The sequence below is a fragment of the Pan troglodytes genome, chromosome 23, assembly GCF_028858775.2.
Source record: "Pan troglodytes isolate AG18354 chromosome 23, NHGRI_mPanTro3-v2.0_pri, whole genome shotgun sequence".
NCBI classification, from domain to species: domain Eukaryota; kingdom Metazoa; phylum Chordata; class Mammalia; order Primates; family Hominidae; genus Pan; species Pan troglodytes.
Genome location: NC_086016.1, coordinates 43,110,977 through 43,132,862, shown reverse-complemented (window position 1 = coordinate 43,132,862; position 21,886 = coordinate 43,110,977). Strand labels below are relative to the sequence as shown.

Below are 21,886 nucleotides of genomic sequence, written 5' to 3'. Positions count from 1 at the left end.
GAAACTAAGTTCAAAAGTCAAACAATGAATTGTTAACCAGCAGTATTTGTAATGTGACCCAGGGTATAAATCACGTTAAGACTTACTTTTGAGAATTTATGGCTGAATGCAACATTGAGTCAGAAAGAAGACTCGGCGTTTGAACTCCTACACCTCCATTTACTCCCATAGGACTAGCACCTAAGTCAAAATGAAATAACAGGAGACAGAAATAAATACAACAGCCACCATACAATAAATACTGTAAAGTTAAGAAACAAATGACAAATCAGAAAAAAAATTTGCAGCATATACAATAAATAATTGACAATATAACTGGCAACACATATGTAAAGGCTGATTTGAAGCACCCTTACAAACAGGTAAGAAAAAGATGAAGCACCCAACAGTAAATCAAAGAAAACAAAACATAACTTAAAAAAAAAAAAAAAAAAGCAAATGTGACCAGGCGCAGAGGCTCACGCCTGTAATCTCAGCACTTCGGGAGACCAAGGCAGGCAGATCATGAGGTCAGGAGTTCGAGATCAGCCTGGCCAACATGGTGAAACCCCCTATCTACTAAAAATACAAAAAATTAGCCGGGCGTGGTGACAGGCGCCTGTAATCCCAGCTACTCGGGAGGTTGAGGCAGGAGAATCACTTGAACCCGGGAGGTGGAGGTTGCAGTGAGCCAAGACTGCACCACTGCACTCTAGCCTGGGCAACAGAGCGAGAATCTGTCTCAAAAAAAAAAAAAAAAAAAAAAAAAGGCAAATGTGCACAACAGCACTTATGGTTAAACTTAAAACATATTTTCATGTATGAAATTCTCAAAACTTTGAGAAGTTGATTTTCTAAATCCAAGTGTTGAGAATGATGTGTGGAAATACACATTTTCAACTAAAATGCACAGATGTATGAACTGATAATCTCTTGAATCTCTTGGAAGAGCTATTTGGCAAGTGCTAACATATATTCTTGGAATTTCCACTTTTGATGGCTTACAGTTATATATGTCTAGAAGGAGCAAAGAATCCTCAATGCAAAATTGTTAGAGAATTGAGCTATACATGCAAATGCTTCCATAAGCAACAAAAATTTATGTAAGGAGATAGGAGCCTAAGTACAGTGATCCTTAGAGAGAGGGACACAAAGCAGTGTTCGGGGGAAAGAAGAACAGTTTTTATCGAATATTCCAACACTCCTTCAAAATGGCTTAAATAGCTCTAATGTGCATACATTACTTCTTCAATTAACACCTTCAATGAATATCCTATTTCTTTCTTTTTTCTTTTTTGAGACGGAGTCTCTCTCTGTCGCCCAGGCTGGAATGCAGTGATGCAATCTCAGCTCACTGCAAGCTCCGCCTCCCAGGTTCACACCATTCTCCTGCCTCGGCCTCCCGAGTAGCTGGGACTACAGGCGCCCACCACCATGCCCGGCTAAGTTTTTTTTGTATTTTTAGTAGAGATGGGGTTCAACACGTTAGCCAGGTGAGTCTCGATCTCTTGACCTCGTGATCCGCCCGCCTCGGCCTCCCAAAGTAGAGGCCGGGCGTGGTGGCTCACGCTTGTAATCCCAGCACTTTGGGAGGCCGAGGCGGGCGGATCACAAGGTCAAGTGATCGAGACCATCCTAGCCAACGTGGTGAAACCCAATCTCTACTAAAAATACAAAAATTAGCTGGGCATGGCAGCGCACTCCTGTAGTCCCAGCTACTTGGGAGGCTGAGGTAGGAGAATCACTTGAACCCCAGAGGCGGAGGTTGCAGTGAGCAGAGATCATGCCACTGCACTCCAGTGTGGCGACAGAGCGAGATTCTGTCTCAAAAAAAAAATAGAGATGGGGGTTCTCACTATATTGCCCAGGCTGGTCTCAAACTCCTATGCTCCAGTGTTGGCCTCCCAGTGTGTTGGGATTATAGGCATAAGCCATCCATGCCTGGCTGCATATTCTACTGCTTTAAACACTAATAACATCTTAAGTGACTGGAGAGATAAAACAACAAACAAACAAGAAAGAAAAACTAAAAACATTCAAACCCATGTTGTTCAATGTAAAAAAAACCAAAATAAAACAAACACTAAAAACAACCAAAGCAACACTCACATCAAACCAAATTTTCATGTGGTTAAAAGACTTTTGATACACAGTTCTATTAATACACCCCTCAAGTTATTTTTAAAAACAAAACTTCCCACTAAAATGAAAATAACTGGCTCAATTTATAAACAATTTTTAATGAAGAGAAATGCTGTTGCCTTCCTTCACCATGCTCCGTAAAAGCTTAGGCTAAACTTTCCTTCATTGTTTTGTTTTTGAGACAAGGTCTCACTCTGTCACCCAGGCTAAAGTGCAGGTGCACAATGATAACAGCATCCTGAAACGCCTGGGTTCAAGCAATCCTCCCACTTTGGCCTCCCAGTGATGGAATTACAGGCACGAATCACTGTGCCCGGGCAGAATTTTCCTTCTAATATTATCAGGCTAGCTCTCTGAAATTTAGCTGTTAGAACTGTCTTTTTCAAATAGAGTTGTGATGTCATTAATCGTGTATGTGTTACTGTAAAAATCTTGTGTGAAAATTACATTTGTAGATAAATTATACTTAACAAAACTTGTTTAGTGCAATGAAATAAAAAACTGATTACACTGTACATGAATTTGCTTATCTTAGTGCATTCTGATGGTTCATGACAACACAGCTACACATTCTCTCCAAGGTCTCCAGGTCTATTCTAGAGATTTTTGTTCACTAAGACAATTATTACTACAAAGGTACTATTAACTGAAGAAATAAAAACAAAGGGAACTTGAGTAATCTTAAATCTAATTCTAAATAGAAAGACACGAAGAAATGGGGGGCAAAAATCCCCCAAAATTATCATTCAAATAATTGTGCATATATATAAAAGTACATAGGCAAGATAATATAATGAGAGGAAAAGAGCTATAATAGGAACTATAAACATAACTTTGAAAAATAAAAGGGAACTACCCAGTTACAATAATGAAATTCCAGGCTAGGGGAAGACAACAACCTACTAAAACTTAAGGAAAAAGGTAAGTGCATTCTGCGTAACACGGAATGGGAGATAAAAAAGCAATGCTGGCTGGGCGTCCTGTAATCCCAGCACTTTGGGAGGCCGAGGTGGGCGGATCACGAAGTCAGCAGTTCAAGACCAGCCTGGCCAATGTGGTGAAACCCTGTCTCTACTAAAAGAAAACACAAAAAGGTGGTGGTGTGCGCCTAGTCCCAGCTACTCTTGGAGGCTGAGGCAGGAGCATCGCTTGAACCCAGGAGGCGGAGGTTGCAGTGAGCCGAGATGGCGCCACTACACTCCAGCCTGGGTGACAGAGTGAGATGTTGTCTCAAAAAGAAAAAGAAAGAAAGAAAGAAAGAAAAAAGCAATGCTAATTCCAAGACAGAAGATATAAAACAAGAGGGGAAAATATGCTAGTGTCCAGGTCCAACTTTCCATTACCGCTGTACATGTTATTTTCAATACAGAAGAGGTAAAAGGAAGCCTGAAAAGGCAAGATTGCTCCTCATCCCTTTTCCTAGTCCTGCTTAAAAACTCGTCACTCAATAATTATTTAACTAGTTAGTACTGGTTGTCATGGAAGTAACGAAAAACACAAACTGCTTTGGGAGGTCGAGGCAGGCGATCACTTGAGCTCAGGAGTTCAAGACCAGCCTGGGCCACATGGCGAAACCCTGTCTCTACAAAACATACAAAAATTAGCCAGGCGTGGTGGTGCACGTATGTGGTCCCAGCTACTTGGGAGGCTGAGGTGGGAGGACCGCTTGAGCCCAGGAGGCAGAGGTTGCAGGCCAAGATCGCACTACTGCATTCCAGCCTGGGTGACACAGCGAGACCCAGTCTCAAACACACACAGTGAGACCAATCTCACACACACACACACACACGTACGTTTCCAGTTATCAGACCCAGTCTCAAAAACACACATGCACACAGCGAGACCAATCTCAAACACACACGTACGTTTCTAGTTATCCAAAATTTATCTAAGAAAACTTATCTAAGTCCCTGATTAGGTAAAACTCAAGAAAAAATCCTCCTTGAAAATACTACTTTCAAGAATGAAATCAGAAAAAAAAAAAAAAAAGAAAAGAATGAAATCAACAGACCAAGTAATAAACAATAACAACAGGGCAGGAATGAAGAATCTAAAGAATATTAAAATAGAAATGGTCTGGTACAATGAGCACTAGCACAACTGTCTAAAATAGTCATGCCAGTGACTGCAAAATCTGACTTACAAACTTGAATACAAGAAGCTCCATGTCACCATCTAGCATTTTAGATCTTAAATTATTAAAAGTCAAAATCAAAATTGATGGGTCTAAAAATGTTTGCATTTCACTCTCATAACTTTCAGTTTCTGACAAAACAGTTGTTCAACAGTTTTGAAAACAGGAGCATTGAACTTTACTGCACAGTGGCTCAACATGTGCTTAAAAGCAGATCGCTGGTTTGAAAATACTGTTATTATATAGTAAAGAAAAACAGAAAGAAAAAAATGTCCTGAAGATTAATTCAAAAACCAAAAATGGGAGCAACAGAACACAGCAGTGGAAAATAGGAAGAAAGTAAAAAATAGCAGTATGGGTTGGTTGGCATCCCAAATACAGAAATCCAAAACTTTGTGAATGATATTCAAAGGAAATGCTCAATGCAGCATTTTGATTTTTGGATTTGGGATTCTCAACTCAACCAGCAAATATAAACATTCCAAACTCCGAAAAAAAATCTAAGTACTCTGTTTTCAAGCATTTAGGAAAAGGGATACTCAATCTGTATTAAAAAATAATCTTAGAGGGTCAGGCACAGTGGTTCATGTCTGTAATCACAGCACTTTGGGAGGTTGAGGCAGGCAGATCACCTGAGGTCAGGAGTTCAAGACCAGCCTGGCCAACATGGCAAAACTTCGTTCCAAAAAAAAAATTAGCTGGGTGTGGTGGCAGGTGCCTCTAATCCCAGCTATTTGGGAGGCTGAGGCAGGAAGAACTGCTTGAACCCAGGAGGCGGAAGTTGCAGTGAGCCAAGATCGTGCCACTGTACTCCAGCCTCGGTGACACAGCGAGACTCTGTTTCCGGGGTGGGGGTGGCGGGGGGGATAATCTTAGGCCAGGTGCAGTGGCTCATGCCTGTAATCCCAGCACTCTGGGAGGCCAAGGCAGGAGGATTGCTTAAGCCCAGGAGTTCAAGACCAACCTGGACAAGACCCGGTCTCTACAATGCTGGATGTCTAACTACTCAAACAAAATAGCTTAGATATTTGAACTGCTTGACAGCAGAGGGATAGACACAGAAAAAAGCTGTTTGATTTTATCATATGCAATTAGAGAAACATACATATCCCAAAATTAAGATATTAGAACAATTCTTCCAATTTTATCATATGCAATCAGAGAAACATACATATCCCCAAATTAGGATACTGGAACACTTCTCCCTCTTCCCTCTCAGTCATAAAACAGGAAGTGAGGCAAACAAGTCACAAAAAAACTATTTGAAAAGGCACACTATTCCTCCTGCCAGACATGAGGAAATCATTACCAACTACACTCATTTCTATATGTTTCAGCCCAAAATGCCTCAAGTCAAAACACAATTTCTGTTGTATAGTTTAAAACAGCAGAATAATTGGAGATCTCAATGTCCATCTGTAAGAGATTGTTGGGCTGGGTGCAGTGGCTCACGCCTGTAATCCCAGCATTTTGGGAGGCCTAGGTGGGTGGATCACGAGGTCAAGAGATTGAGATCATCATGGCCAACACGGTGAAAACCCCACCTCTAGTAAAAATACAAAAATTAGCTGGGCATGGTGGCACGCGCCTGTAGTCCCAGCTACTCAGGAGGCTAAGGCAGGAGATTCGCTTGAACCCGGGAGGCAGAGGTTGCAGTGAGCCGAGATCGTGCCACTGCATTCCAGCCTGACAACAGAGCGAGACTCCATCTCAAAAAAAAAAAAAAAAAAAAAAAGAATGAAAGAATGACATACTATATAACCATTTAAAATGATACATGGAATACTGACTATGAAAGATGTCTACACAGTATTTTTTTTTTTTTTTTTTTTTGAGATGGAGTCTTGCTCTGTCACCCAGGCTGGAGTGCAATGGCTCAATCTCGGCTCACTGCAACCTCTGCCTCCCAGGTTCAAGCCATTCTCCTGTCTCAGCCTCTCGTTTAGCTAGGATTACAGGCACGCACCACCACACCCTACTAATTTTTGTATTTTTAGTAGAGACGGGATTTCGCTATGTTGGTCAGGCTGGTCTCAAACTCCTGACCTTGTGATCCACCCACCTTGGCCTCCCAATGTGCTGGGATTACAGGTGTTAGCCACCATGCCCGGCCCGTCTACACAGTATTAATCAAAGTTTGTTGTGGAATAACATATGGGATCTCATTTCTGCAAATCTAAACTCATATAATGCAAAAAAGGATCAAGGAAGATACAAACCAGTGGCAGTTACCTCTCGTAGATGAACTGTAAGGGACCTTTTACACTGTAATCTTTAAAAAGTTACTTAAAAAATCATGTAGCAGAAAAAATAAAAAGGAGCTAACAACGCTGTGTTTATAGATGTCATTTACTGACACAACCAATACCATGTTATTAGGATGACACAAACTTACTCATGTTGCTCATGGGCCGCATGCCTTGGGGAGACTGCCCAGGCTGCTGATTCTGCTGGTTCTTTGCTTGCACCTGGGGTTGTGTCGGCATCTGATTTACTTGATAGGGTAGTCCAAGAGCTGCATAGGCTCTTTCTATAGAGCTGGGATCAATCTGACTAACAGTGCTTAGGTTGGGGGCAGACTGTTGACCCACCCCTAGAGAGCTAGGATTTCCAAGTCCAACGGGTGCTCCAGTCAAAATTGCTAGAGAAGACAAAAGATATAGTATTACAAATTAATGCTGGTGAGAAAAAAAAGACTAACATGTCTAATAAAAAAACCCACAAAATTATTGTTACGTGATTATGAAACATCTGAGTATGTGGATCTTGTCTTCCATTATTTCCTTGAAGAAATTTCTAGATGCATAACTGATTGGTAAAGGGGACCACTGGTATAAAAGGCTTTTGATTCTGAATGCCCAATAGCCTTCCCAAAGGGCTTTATTAATGTTCCGACCAACACTGTATGAATGCTTTGGAGCCATTCAACTGCCAACACCCGGCAGCATCATTTCTGCCTACACTACAGGAGAGAAACGATACCTTATTTCTCTTAATAGTGAATTATATTGGGAGTTCCCCTCTCTCCTCCCGTCTCTGGTGAATTGTCTATTTTCTATTCCCAATTCTTGTTATAAAATTTAATTCCATTTTCAAATGCTGTACAATATTTCCCAAATTTGTCCTTTAACCCTAAAAGCTTAAATTTTTGTTGCTATAGAGATGTGGTAGTTACAATTTTAAAGTGTTAATCTCGTCTTTTCTCTTAAAAAAAAAGCTCTTCTATATCCCAATATTATAAAAATAATCTCATATTTTTTCTTTTTAAAATAATTTCCAAGTACCTGGAACGTTTAGATCACTAGTATAAAAGAATAACTTGCCCAATGCCAAAGCAACAGTCTTTAAATTTTCATAGGTTCAAAGCAGAACATAAATTTACCTATTGCTGTTTGTATAAATAATAAGTATTGAGAGTTCCTGGATCTTATTTTGGATGTTAAGCAGTGTTCAGTTTTTTTTTTTTGTTTTGTTTTGTTTTTTTAAAGACAGGGTATCACTGTGTCACCCAGGCTGGACTGCTGCGCCACAATCATAGCTCACTACAGCCTCCAACTCCTGGATTCAAGCAATCCTCTCATCTCAGCCAGGCACACACCACACACAGCTAATTTTTAAAGTTTTTGGAAGATACAAGGTCTTGCTAAGTTGCCTAGGCTGGTCTTGAACTCCTGGGAATCCTCTTGCCTTGGCTTCCAAAATTGTTGGGATGACAGGCATGAGCCACTGCACTGTTTTTTCTTTTTCTTTTTTTTTAAATTGAGGCAGGTTCTCACTCCATCACTCAGGCTGGAGCGCAGTAACATGACCATAGCTCACTGCAGCCTCAAACTCCCTAAGCAGTTCAATTCTATGCACTAGGGAAGCAGAAAAATTAAAAGGGAAAAAAACATTTATTCAACATAGTACAACACCACAGGTCCCTCACATAATCAAGTAGTACTATAAATGGCACTGGTGAGACTTTAAAACTTTTCATATAAACCTTCAAAAGATTTCATCACTTACGCTGTTGATTTCTCTTATCACCAGCATTTTTGAGGGGGAGACACACAGGACAATCATGTCTTGTACAATTCTTCCAGTGTGAAATGATTTGTCGAGAAGATGCACAGTGTGCCACTAAAGAGAAGAAAACATTTTTTTTCAAGAGCAGGTTAATGTTTTTACATTAATAATAGCTAACTTGTTGACCACTTAATAAGTAACATAAATGCATTAACTTATTTCATCTTCCTAACAGCCCTATAAGGTAGCTCCTATTAATACTCAGAATTCACAGTCAAGAAAGGCAAAAAGAATGGGTAAGCAATTTGCGCAAAGTCACAGAGTACTCAAAGTGAGATTCAACCTCAAGCAGTCTGGCTTAAGAGCCCTCATTTTTCACCATGCTATACACAACCTACTTTATTCTAAGCAAATGTACTCTAAACCAATGTTATGACACACATGCCTGTAAGAACACTTTTTAATGACTTCATACAAATTGTATTAGATCGCGTAAAAATGACTGCAGTAAATTGTATTAAATTGAACACTTGCCTACATGACAGTTAGCAAACCCTCAATAACATTTAAAGTATGCTATGCTAGGGCAAATAAAAATCAACGTCTATGAGGATCACCACACGGGAAGACCTTTAAAATTTATTCTCTTCTCATATCCTTAGATACTTGCTCACAAAAATTATACTGTGTTTTGGCCGGGCGCGGTGGCTCACGCCTGTAATTCCAGCACTTTGGGAGGCCGAGGCGGGCGGATCACGAGGTCAGGAGATAGAGACCATCCTGGCTAACACAGTGAAACCCCGTCTCTACCAAAAATACAAAAAAAATTAGCCGGGCATGGTGGCGGGCGCCTGTAGTCCCATCTACTCGGGAGGCTGAGGCAGGAGAATGGCATGAACCCGGGAGGCGGAGCTTGCGGTGAGCCGAGATCACACCACCGCACTCCAGCCTGGGCGACAGAGCAAGACTCCATCTCAAAAAAAAAACTGTGTTTTTATCATTTCCTAAAATAACGTCACTATCAGTAAAGGAGTCTCAAAATTGATTTTGTTTATGGCAGCTTTATTCATAATTGCCACAGAATGGACGCAGCCAAGACGACCTTTACCGAGTGAGTTAACTGTGATGATGCATTTAGACAATGGAATTTTCTAAATGCTTTGGGGTATAAATATTTTTTAAATTGCACATATTGGCCAAGCGTGGTGGACCACAAGGTCAGGAGATTGAGACGATCCTGGCCAACACAGTAAAACCCCGTCTCCACTAAAAATACAAAAAATTAGCCGGGCATGGTGGTAGGCGCCTGCCTGTAGTCCCAGTTACTTGGGAGGCTGAGGCGGGAGAATGGCATGAACCTGGGAGGTGGACTTTGCAGTGAGCCGAGATTGTGCCACCACACTCCAGCCTGGGAAACAGAGCGAGACTCCGTCTCAAAAAATAAATAAATGAAATAAAATAATTTTAAAAAACTGTACATATGTACACTGTTTTTTTTTTGAAACAGGGTTTGGTTCTATCGTCCAGGCTAGAGTGCAGTGGTATGATGTCGAATCACACCAACCCCTGCCCTCTTGGGCTCAAGCCATCCTCCCACCTCAATCTCCCAAGTAGCTGGGACTACAGGAACACACCCAGACATCTGGCTGATTTTCTTTAGTATTTTTTTGTAGAGACGAGGTTTCACCATATTGCCCAGGCTGGTCTTGAACTCCTGACCTCAAGTGATCTGCCCACCTCAGTCTCCCAAAGTGCTGGGATGACAGGCATGAGCCACTGTGCCCAACCTTTTTTAAAGACATGGTCTCACATTGTCACCCAGGCTGGAGTACAGTGGCACAATCATAGCCCCCTGCAGCCTTGACTTCCTGGGCTCAAGCAATCCTCCTTCCTCAGCCTTCTTAGTCCCTCAGCTAGGACTACAGGTGCACCATCACGCCCGGCGAGGTCTTGCTATGTTGTCCAGGCTGGTCTCAAACTCCTGGCCTCAAGCAATCCTCCCCATTTGGCCTACCAAAGTGCTGGGATTGTAAGTGTGAGCCACCACACCTGGTCTAATGTATACATTTTGGTGACTTTGTACATACAGACACCATCACCACAATTAAGGTATTAAACATATCCATCACCACAAAATAGACTTGATCACATTTTCCTTCTTCTCCCTGGCTGTAAAAATTGCTAAGTACAGTAACCCTGTGGGTCCACTTACCTTGGCAAGACTTGCCTGACTGGCAGTGTGTCATGTGGTTTAGGACATTCTTCATTGTGCGACAGTGGGGAAGGTTGCACTGCCTCACTTCCCCATTGGCCTGTTCCCGGCGCTGGCACTTGTGAGCATGCAAAAGGAGAACAAGTTGCTGCTGGATGAGCTTGCGCTTCTCTGGATCAGCTGTATGTGCTCCAGAACCCATCCCTTGGGCAACTGGAGTCACCAGGCCTGGCTGCTGGACCTGCGGGGCTGGCTGTTGACCCTGAGAGATATAACAATATATTTAATGGTAGGAGTCATAATGTGCTATTTCTTAATAAATAGAGATGTGGACATTTTCAATGAAAACCTTTATGGTTAGTCTACTATAAGCCAGACTCCATTTTTTGACACAGGGAATGCATAAACCATGGCTCCTACCTTTAAGAAGCTCAATTTAATAAGAAAAAAAAATGACATTACGAAGTGATATAAGTATGTATAATACACAGAGAGCAAAAGCAGAGAGAAGGACATGGTAAACTCCAGCGGGAGAGGGAAGGGTGAGAAGGTGTCTGTAGTTAAAAGCACACCCAAATTAGGTTTTAAAGAGCAATGAAGAACTCCTCAAGAGACTCAGCAGAGGGGTCTTTCGGGTTGGTGAAAAACTAGTTTTTCTAAACTCTGGGATAAATTTAGTTTTTTAAATTAAAAAGTGAAGATTTCAGGCTGGGCGCGGTGGCTCAGGCCTGTAACCCTAGCACATTGGGAGGCCGAGGCAGGTGGATCACCTGAGGTCGGGAGTTCGAGATCAGCCTGACCAACATGGAGAAACCCTGTCTCTACTAAAAATACAAAGTTAGCCGGGCACGATGGCACATGCCTGTAATCCCAGCTACTCAGAAGGCTGAGGCAGGAGAGTTGCTTGAAACCGGGAGGGAGAAGTTGCAGTGAGCCGAGATCGTACCACTGCACTCCAGCCTGGGCAACAAGAGCTAAACTCCGTCTCAGAAAAAAAAAGTGAACATTTCTCGGGACAGAGATGACATGTTTCATTCATCTGTATAGCTCTAGTACTTGGCAGAGTATCTCAAATATAGGCAGTCCATAAACATAATGACACAAAGGACAAAACTAAAACATCTGAAAGAGGATTTTTTCAGACAATTTTTTTCCAAAGTTGAATGCAGACACATTTACTAGTAGTTTGACTGTACAAAAATAACACTAGAAGTTCCTGAAAATTTTATTTAACAAAAATTGCTGTTTAAAACAATACATTACTTTTGAGAGGGAATTTACTTGGGTGTAGTAGAATCAAATAATATTGGTAAATATGGTCACTGAGAGTTCGGATCCTTTGCCAGAGATTCCTTCCCCCAGAAGTGAAAGGTTCCGCTTTCGTATCGTATGGAAACGCTCACAAGACCAAGTTGCTGAATGGCAGGCCCCTAAAACTTCACTGTAGCAGTTCACTTACTCCTGTTTGGATCAACATGCTCACTGATCAATAACCACATGGAACAAAAAAACAGAGAAATGGAAAGGAAGCACAAGCCTCCTCACAGGGATCATCAAGTACATATCAATTTAGGCTCCTAGTGGGTACAAATCCCAGCATATATAACAGAAGGGTGAAAGTTTAACACAATTCTTTTGTCAAAATGCCAGTTTGAAAACAAGTCTGTAATGGATTAGTACTCACCATGTTGGGCATTCCTCCACCAGGAACTGCCTTTTTGTCCATAGCAAATGGAGATAAGTTATTTGATAGTACAGTTTTTGTCTGAATCTGGAGACCAAGGCCACTGGCTCCAATCTGCTGTCCAGGATTCTGAGTATATGGTGAACCATAAGGATTGGGGTTGTTCATCATTCCCATCTAAGAGTAAGAAACAAAAGAAAACAAAATAAGCAATAAAATTTAAGACATTATTATTCCTTTTCTGATTTCACTTCCAAGTTCACAAAGACAGTTTCAAAGGAAATTCTCAGCTTCTATTAGAAAACACACTACAGCTTGGGCAACATGGCAAAACCCCATCTCTACTAAAAAATACAAAAATCTGGACATGGTGGCGCATGCCTATAGTCCCAGCTAATTGGAAGGCTAAAGTGGGATTATCAGTGAAGCCTGGAAGGTAGAGGTTGTAGGGAGCCATGATGGCAAAAAACCAAGTGGCCGGGCCTGGCGACTCATACCTGTAATCCCACTACTTTGGGAGGCCAAGGCAGGAGGGTTTCTTGAGGCCAGGAGTTTGACAACAGCCTGGGGAACATGGTGAAACCCCATCGGTACCAAAATACAAAAAAAAAAAAAAAACCCAAAAAACAAAAAACAGCCGGGCGCAGTGGCTCACACCTGTAATCTCAGCACTTTGGGAGGCCGAAGCGGGAGAATCATGAGGTCAGGAGATCGAGACTATCCTGGCTAACATGGTGAAACCCCGTCTCTACTAAAAATACAAAAAATTAGCCGGGTGTGGTGGCGGGCGCCTGTAGTCCCAGCTACTCGGGAGGCTGAGGCAGGAGAACGGAGTGAACCCAGGAGGCGGAGCTTGCAGTGAGCCGAGATCACGCCGCTGCACTCCAGCCTGGGCGACAGAGTGAGACTCCATCTCAAAAAAAAAAAAAAAAAAAGGAAAGAAAAGCTGGATGTGGTGGCATGTGCCTGTGGTCCCAGCTACTCAGGAGGCTGAGGTAGGAGGATCACCTGAGCCTGGGAGATTGAGGCTGCAAGTAAGCCATGATCAGGCCACTGCACTCCAGCCTCGGCAACAGAGTGAGACCCTGTCTCAAAAACAAACAAAAAAAACCCACTATACAAAGTATGCTAACAACAATACATTTTCAAGATTAAGATCAAAATTAAGATTTAGGGGCCTTGTGTATGGTAAATGTACAGAGTTATTTTCATAAATATTTGAAATATAGATGTTTTAGAAATACTTCTGATCATCTTCATTTAATTCTATCTGTTAAACAAGGTTTGCCATTCATTTCCATTACGTCACACATGATGCTACATGGCGAATTCAACTTAATAAGCCATCTAACCCCTTTGTCATGTTCAAGCATTTGAATGTTTTCTTCTTCTTTTTTTTTTTGACTATTAAAAAATAGAGACAGGGTCTTGCCATGTTGCCCAGGCTGGTCTCAAATTCCCGGGCTCTAGCAATCCTCCCACCACAGCTTCCCAAAGTGCTGGGATTATAGGCGTGAACCACCATGCTTGGCCTCATTTGAATAATTATTCCTGTATTTTGTTTGTATAAAAAGTAGAAAACTGATGGTTTGGGAATATGTCCTTTTTTGTGTAGGGACATTGATGACAGTGTTTTTTAAAACTTCTGATTCTGACTCCTTTACATAGAGCATGCGAAAGTCCAGACTCCACACTATTCCTTGCTGTTTTAAACCTAGCTGCTCTATTAAGTCACCTGCTAAGTCACCTGCTTGGCCCTTCAAGTCATTTGACTTTGCAACCCTTATGTACTTCTCTATTTTTGAGGCAAAGTCTCGCTCTGTCGCCCAGGCTGGGGCGCAGTGGTGCAATTTCGGCTCACTGCAACCTCTGCCTCCTGGGTTCAAGCGGTTATCCTGCCTCAGCCTGAGTAGCTGGGACTACAGGCATGCGCCACCACACTCAGCTAATTTTTTAACTTTCAGTCGAGACGGGGTTTCGCCATGTTGGCAAGGCTGGCCTTGAACTCCTGACCTCAAGTGATCTGCCCGCCTCGGCCTCCCAAAGTGCTGGGATTACAGGCGTTAGCCACTGTGCCGGCTCCCTATGTACTTTAAAAAGTAGTTTATGTTCTATATTTATGTTAAGTTCACCTGGAGCCATTATACTATAATAATAATTAATTGAAAAACAGCATTATTCTAAAGTCAAACGTTTTACTAATAATGAAAGTTATAAAAATGCATTTTCATTAATCTTTCAAATTATTTTAAAATAATTCAAAATGGGGTCAACTTTATATCCCAAACAAAGTTTGAAGCCACCGTCCTCTTCTGCCAAATTACACATAGGATCCCAACTACAAGTCATCATCACTACTAGAAACATTGAGCAAACACTCAGAATAACTCAAGATGCTATAGCTACTGCCCAATTAAAGGATTCATACCAGATTTCTGTCTGCCAAGACCAATCAAAGGGTCCTTCAATTCTACCTCTAAAAGCACACATAGACACTAAAACCCTTCCCATGTATTCCTACCTACTGTGACTGTCTTAACTCAAACCTATCACAGTGCTTGTACAGACTGTGGACAACAGGTTTGCCTGTCTTCTGTTTTCACCTGCCTCCATAACAGAAAAAAATCAACCCCACAGTACGTATACCAAAGCCTTTATGAAGTCTGACTACCTATCTATGGTATCTTATATATTTCCTGTACTGATTTCTTAAAGTCTGAAAGTATCACGCTCCTTGAGCCTCCAGCATTTGCCTCAAGCTTTTCCCTTTCCCTACAACTGAACAGTAGCACATTTTCTTTCCTATTTGACTCCTTAATGCTAACCTGGAAATAAACACCAAGTTAACAGAGAGGCATTTTCTGTTGGTTCCTTAGATAGTACAACCTAACTAAGAAACACCTGCAGATTCTACTCATCCTTGTAATTTCAAATGTTACTACCTCTGTGAAGCATCTGTTTTGGACAGGTACAGAGCTCTTAATAAAATTTTTCTTTTACTTTTTCTATAAAAAGACAGGGTCTCACTTTGTTGCCTAGGTTGGAGTGCAGTCGCATTATCATAGCTCATTATAATTCCCAACCTCTGGGCTCAAGCAATTCTCCCATCTCAGCCTCCCAAGCAGATGGGACTACAAGCTTGCACCACCATGCCCAGCTAATTTTTATTTTTGTAGAGATGTTGCCCAGGAGTTGACTGAACTCCTAGCCTCAAGCAATCCTTCTGCCTAAGTGCTGGGATTACAGGCATCTCCCACCATGCCTGGCCTAAAATTCGTTCTTTAAATCATATGCAATATCTATACTCTGCAAATCTATGAATATGACATCTTTTTTGGTTCAGCAGTTTGCCTCTATTAAAAAAAAACAAAAAAAGTAAATTAATCTTCTTTATACTATTACCAAAAAATGGAAAAAAAAAGTTAAAGAACATTTTCATTTTCCAGATGAAATTCAGAGACTAAGGTAAGTAATTTACAAGAATGATTTACAAGTAATTTACAAGTGGCAGTTTGATGGAAGCATAAAAGAATGAGGTGGCCTGAAATGAGAAGCATTCAGAGAAGATAATTTCTTGGTCGGGCACGGTGGCTCACGCCTGTAATCCCAGCACTTTGAGAGGCAGCGGTGGATGGATCGCCTGAGGTCAGGAGTTTGAAACCAGCCTGGCCAACATGGTAAAACCCTGTCTCTACTAATAATACAAAAATTATCTGGGCGTGGTAGCACACACCTGCAATCCCACCTACTCGGGAGACTGAGGCAGGAGAATCACTTAAACCTGGGAGGCAGAGGTTGCAATGAGCCAAGATTGGGCCATTGCACTCCTGCCTGGGCGACAAGAACGAAACTCTGTCTCCAAAAAAAAAAAAAAGAAGAAAGAAAAAAACCTTCTTGATTCTATGTAAATATGGCCAAAAGATTGCAGGGGCAATAGAATGCAGAAACAGGTTTAAATCAAGTCCAGGCTACTTTTGGTAGGTACAAATCTGGCTGCAAGTGCTGCTGCTACCTATGTTTTTTTTAAAGTACTATTATTTATCCTATGTGGCTCCAATAATATCCATACCTATACATGGGGGAGTTGTTTAACCTGTTTCTTATTAGCATGAAAATTCATGATAGACATAGTATGAAAGTCATTCTATCACAGAACCCGCATGACAAACAATAAAAGACTAAGACAATAAATTATGCCCTCAAGAGTCCTATTATCTGAATCAACAAAATGTTGGAATTTCTAAGCTGTGTTGTTGTCTCTTGTTAATAAATGTAATGTCTTACTTTGGGAGGCCGAGGCGGGCGGATCACGAGGTCAGGAGATCGAGACCATCCTGGCTAACACGGTGAAACCCCGTCTCTACTAAAAATACAAAAAATTAGCCGGGCGTGGTAGCGGGCGCCTGTAGTCCCAGCTACTCAGGAGGCTGAGGCAGGAGAATGGCGTGAACCCGGGAGGCGGAGCTTGCAGTGAGCCGAGATCGCGCCACTGCACTCCAGCCTGGGCGACAGAGCGAGACTCCGTCTCAAAAAAAAAAAAAAAAAATTAAAAAAAAAAATAAAAATAAAAATAAATAAATGTAATGTCTTTATCCAAATATTTCCCCAAACAATCTGGTCCTTCATGATTGCATGCCTTGCCTGCCTAGACCAACTGAATTTCAACCAATTCCTGACACTGCTTGTTCCCTTAATCACGATGCATTACCTGGAAACTCCAAGCTCCTCTATGGCAGACTATGGGTTTAAATACACAGACTACACTGATTGCTGATCAGCTGGCAGTAATTTCTTCCTGACACTTTTGGTCACTGTGACCAAAAAAGATTCTCTAGCTTTTGTTTTTCCATCTCCCACACAGATCTGCTGAGGAATTAGAAAATAAAATAACAACCAACCTCCAGATCACTGCCCCTTCTATCTCCTGAGTCCTGCTTCTTTACTCCCCACACTAAATGTAATAAGGAAGATTTTGTACTTAATTTCTGCTACACTATAGTTATTTGATCTTGTTTCTTTCTCCATAGCTAATATGCTCCAGATGTCCAATTACCCACCACCATACAAATAGCTACCTAAACAAAAAGGAGAGGGTGAGGAAGCCACACAAAGTTCTAGGCAGCTACAAGAAATGCATCCCGCAAACAACTATTCTTTTCTTTTTTGAAAAAAAAAAAAAAGAAAAAAGAAAAGTAGAGATGGGGTCTCATTATGTTGCCCAGGCACATCTCGAACTTCTGGCTTCAAGAGATCCTCCTGCCTCAGCCTCCCAAAGTGGTAGGAATACAGATGTGAACCACTGAGCCATGCCTATTTTTTCTTCTTGAAAAAAATGTGGCCAGGCTTAGTGGCTCCTGTCTGTAATCTGAGCACTTTGGAAGACCAAGGCAGGTGGATTGCTTGATGCCAAGACAACATAGTGAGACCCTGTCTCAACAAAAATAAAAATAACTGGCAGGGCATGACAGTCCTTGTAGTACTAGCTACTTAGGAGTCTGAGGTAGGAGGATCGCGTAAGCCTGGGAGATCAAGGCTGCAAGTGAGCTGTGATGGTGCCACTGCACTCCAGCCTGGGTGATAGGATGAGATCCTGTCTCAAAAACAAAAGTAACTTAAAACATTCTGGCTTTGATTAGTTTATGCCGAATCTAAAGATTGGGGTAAAAGGCAGTATGATCCAAGTTTCTTCCTATAAATCACCATAGGTCAGACTTTTGGAAGACAGCTGTAGTAGTAACGTCACCACCTGCCTGCACCTCCTGAACCACAGATTCATCCATGAAAAGAACTGTGTGCAAAAGCTGATGTCATTTGCCAACAGGGTTACAGTCATCAAATCTTACTGAAAACTTTCTTACACCTTAAATCCTAATTCTTAAATATCACAAGTCTTAGGAGTTTAAGAAATGTAATGAGTATAATTCGCTCTACAAGATAATTTTAGGACTTGGTACAGTGGAAGGGCAACTGCTGGCGTGGGTGTGCCACGACACAAGGATAATTTTTTGTTTTTGGTAGAGATGGGGGTCTCACTATGTTGCTGGGGCTGGTCTGGAATGATTCTAGGTGTGAACCGCTGCATCCAGCCTTAAGTGGTTATCTTATCCTAAACCTACATAACTTAAAACATTTCTAAAATTTATTAAACATTTAAAGCTCCCTCATTTGTCAAACACTGATATAAGTACTCTACAAAATATCAATATAGGTGGGTTCATTTAAAATAAGGAAATAGGCCCAGGTGCGGTGGCAACACTTTGGGAGGCCGAGGTGGGCAGATCACTTGAGGTCAGGAGTTCACAACGAGCCTGGGCAACATGGTGAAACTCCTTCTCTACTAAAAATACAAAAATTAGCCAGGCTTGGTGGCGCATGCCTGTGGTCCCAGCTACTTGGAGCCTGAGGCAGGAGAACTGCCTGAACCCGGGAGGCAGAGGTTGCAGTGATCCAAGATCACGCCACTGCACTCCAGCATGGGCAACAGTAAGACTCGGTCTCAAAATAAAAATCAAATAAGGAAATAAAATATCGTTTAACAGAAGTTTAAAATTTGAATTCCTCCTTCTCATCAAAATACAAGCTCCACAAGGACAGGGATTTTTGTTTTGCTCACTTCTATATAAACCCAGTTTCTGAAAGAAATTAAGATTATAACCATAATAGTCCCACACCCCCAAGCAGATGTCAATGAGCCTTTCCTTATTTTTCTCCATAGCACTTACCTGGCATACTCTAAAATTTATATCTTATGTGCACAGTAGAAAGTAGGTTACATAAAATAAGTTCATTCACTACTTTAACCCTAAAGTATTTTGTCCACCAGTGAGGGTTTATTGTAAGTCATCCCTCCTCTCCATAACAGAATATAAACATCGGTGGCAAGGACTTTCTCTCTTCATAGCTATGTTCCTAGATCCTAGAAGAGGTACTTAATAATTTACCTTGTTTTTGGTTCTCACTCCAAATATTCTAAGTAAACTACACTGACACGGCAATCTAAAAGTGTCAGAGGATGGGTGCAGTGGCTCACACCTGTAATCCTGGCACTTTGGGAGGCTGAGACAAGAGGATCACTTGAGCCCAAGAGAAGTTTGAGATTAGCCTGAGCAATATAGTGAGACCCCATCTCTTAAAAAAAAAAAAAAAAAAAAAAAAAATCAGCCAGGCATGGTGGTATGTGCCTTCAGTTCCAGCTACTCAGGAGGCTGAGGCGAGAAGACTGTTTAAGCCTGGTAGGTTGAGGCTGCAGTAAGCCATGATTAGGCCAGTGCACTCCAGCCTGGGTGACAGAGTAAGACCTTGTCTCAAAAAAAAAAAAAAAAAAAAAAAAAAAAGGTGGCGGGGGTGAGGGGCAGAAAGGGATAATCTACAAAGAAGGAATGCTAAAACAGAATCCTAACTTGTCAATATTCTCGCAGCAAAAAAAAATTTAAGGTTTTTGAATTCCTATATGTCACCTCAGTTCCCCCTAACACAAGTTTGTCCATCTGTCTTCAATTAACACTTGCATTCTCTGTCACCATCAAGGTTCTTTTTTTTTTTTTTTTCCCTTAAATAGAAGATGGGGTCAATGCTACCTGGTTGGTCTCTTAACTCCTGGGCTCAAGCGATCCTCTAGCCTTGGCCTCCCAAAGTGCTGGGATTACAGGCATGAGCCACTGCACCCAAGATTCTCAGGAACACAGAAGTCCTGATGTCTGCTCAAATTATTCCTGTTACAGAGAAAGCTTGCTCTTGACTCCTTGTGAAAATCGTACCTATCTCCAATTTCATCTTCGAAGTGAAGCCATCTCTCATTCAACAAAAACGAACTACATGCCAGGCACTGGCAACCATAGTGTGATCCCATTTTAAGAAAAACAGATAAAATATGTAAAGAAAAATATGAAGAAATAAGCACTAAAGTATGTGTGATTATGCCTTATTTATGTATACAGGATCCACATTTAAAAGTTTAAAATATTTTTAATATACTTAGCATTCTCTAGTTAATAAAGCTAACAGAAGTCTTTGGCCAAGTTCTGGTTCACTGAAACATCTACACTGTTGAGGTTTCACATAAACAAATGCACCTTAATTTCCATCAACCAATAAAGAAAAATAACAGTTAATACATTTCTCAGAATAAATGTATCTCTTGAAAACCAGGGACATTCAAAGCAATAGGAACAAATGGAGTATCCATCTGAAGATAGTGTAATGCCAGCCATCTCAAAACTGTAATTTTATAAGGAGGCTACAAGGCTAAACTGGACTTGGAAATGAGATAAAAACATTCCAATACTTGTGCCAGAGAGAACCAGCATTAGCCAGCAATCATTTGGAAGTATGAAGTTATAGAATACCAGCTGTAAAATAAACGTTTTACTTAAATACAGGCACTTCTTAAAACTTATGACAGCACAGTAAATTCCTGGCGTGTAATAGTGGAAACTGCTATACAATGTAAGGCAAACCCTCCATCCATCATGACAATACTCACATGCATGCCGATTGTGCACACAAACCAAAACTGTACTTACCTTAAGAGGCTGGGGGCCTCTCAATCCTGTTTGTCCTCCCATCTGGGGAGAGCCCTGCTGAAGAGGCTCAGTCAGTAAGTTGCCAGCACTTCCCATGCCTGGGTTTGGGTACTGCATATTCTGTCGCCCTCGGCCTGCTCCAATTGAACCGTTCATGACTTGATTAGGCATTATCCCTTGTCCATTGCCTGCAGCCAACATTCCAGGATTCATGCCCGCATTCATCCCTGTGTTCATTCCCATGGCAGGCTGATTTACTGGACTGTTCATCATACCTGTTGACTGCGTAGGACCCTGATTTGGTCCACTAGTGCCCATCCCCATGTTGGGAGAAGTCAAGCCTGCCTGTGTCATTGGGCTTTTGACCATGCTATTTATCAAACCTAATCCAGGACTGCTCTGTTGGGCCTGGCTGGCCATGACTTGACCTGGGCCACCAACTCCCATATTGAGGTTAGGGGAACTACCAGATCGCAGCAATTCTGACAGCTGTTTATGTTTAGAAGCTGCATCTTGTACCATGCCAAGACTTGTCTGAAGCTGATTAATATCACCACCATTGGTTAGTCCCAATTCTGTAGAGTTGATTAATTCATCTGGTAAGTCGTGCTCCAAGTCAAATAGAGAGCCAAAATCTAAAAGCAAAGGGAAAAAACAAAGGTCAAAGTACGACAAAACCAAAATAAAAAACTGCTCTATATTGTTCTTAATAAGCATTAAATGTCATTTCCAAACCTCACTCCATGTTTTTCTATTTATTTGAGACAGGGTCTTACTCTGTTGCACAGGCTGGAGTGCAGTGGTGCGATCTTGGCTTACTGTAACCTCTATCCACAGGTTCAAGTGATTCTACCATCTCAGCCTCCCAAGTAGCTGTGACTACAGGTGCGCACCACCACACCGAGCTAAATTTTGTATTTTTAGTAGAGGCGGAGCTTGCCATGTTGATCTGGCTGGTCTTACACTCCTGAGCTGAAGCTATCTGTCTGCACTGGCCTTCCAAAGTGCTGGGATTACAGGTGTGAGCCACTACACACAGCCCTATATATATACATATATATATATATATATATACTATTTGTATGGTAGTTTTTTAGGTCATACTAAAACCATTTTATAGATTTTTTAAATTGAGGGGATATTTGGTTATATCAACAAACTTAAACACTTAAGAACTATACCTAAAATAAGACCAAGGAAAAAAG

The 21,886-nt window shown here is 41.5% G+C and overlaps 1 protein-coding gene across 1 annotated transcript in view; it reads right to left on the bottom strand.

Moving 5' to 3' along the window:
* Positions 1–21,886, bottom strand: part of EP300 (E1A binding protein p300) — an 89,955-nt gene that overhangs the window by 43,709 nt on the left and 24,360 nt on the right. Inside the window, exons 2-7 of the mRNA NM_001244670.3 lie at positions 20,682–21,316; positions 12,160–12,336; positions 10,476–10,737; positions 8,264–8,377; positions 6,651–6,896; positions 87–180 (exon numbers count right to left, since the gene is read on the bottom strand). Coding sequence (NP_001231599.2) covers positions 87–180; positions 6,651–6,896; positions 8,264–8,377; positions 10,476–10,737; positions 12,160–12,336; positions 20,682–21,316 — 1,528 coding nt within the window. The remainder of the gene's footprint in view (positions 1–86; positions 181–6,650; positions 6,897–8,263; positions 8,378–10,475; positions 10,738–12,159; positions 12,337–20,681; positions 21,317–21,886) is intronic.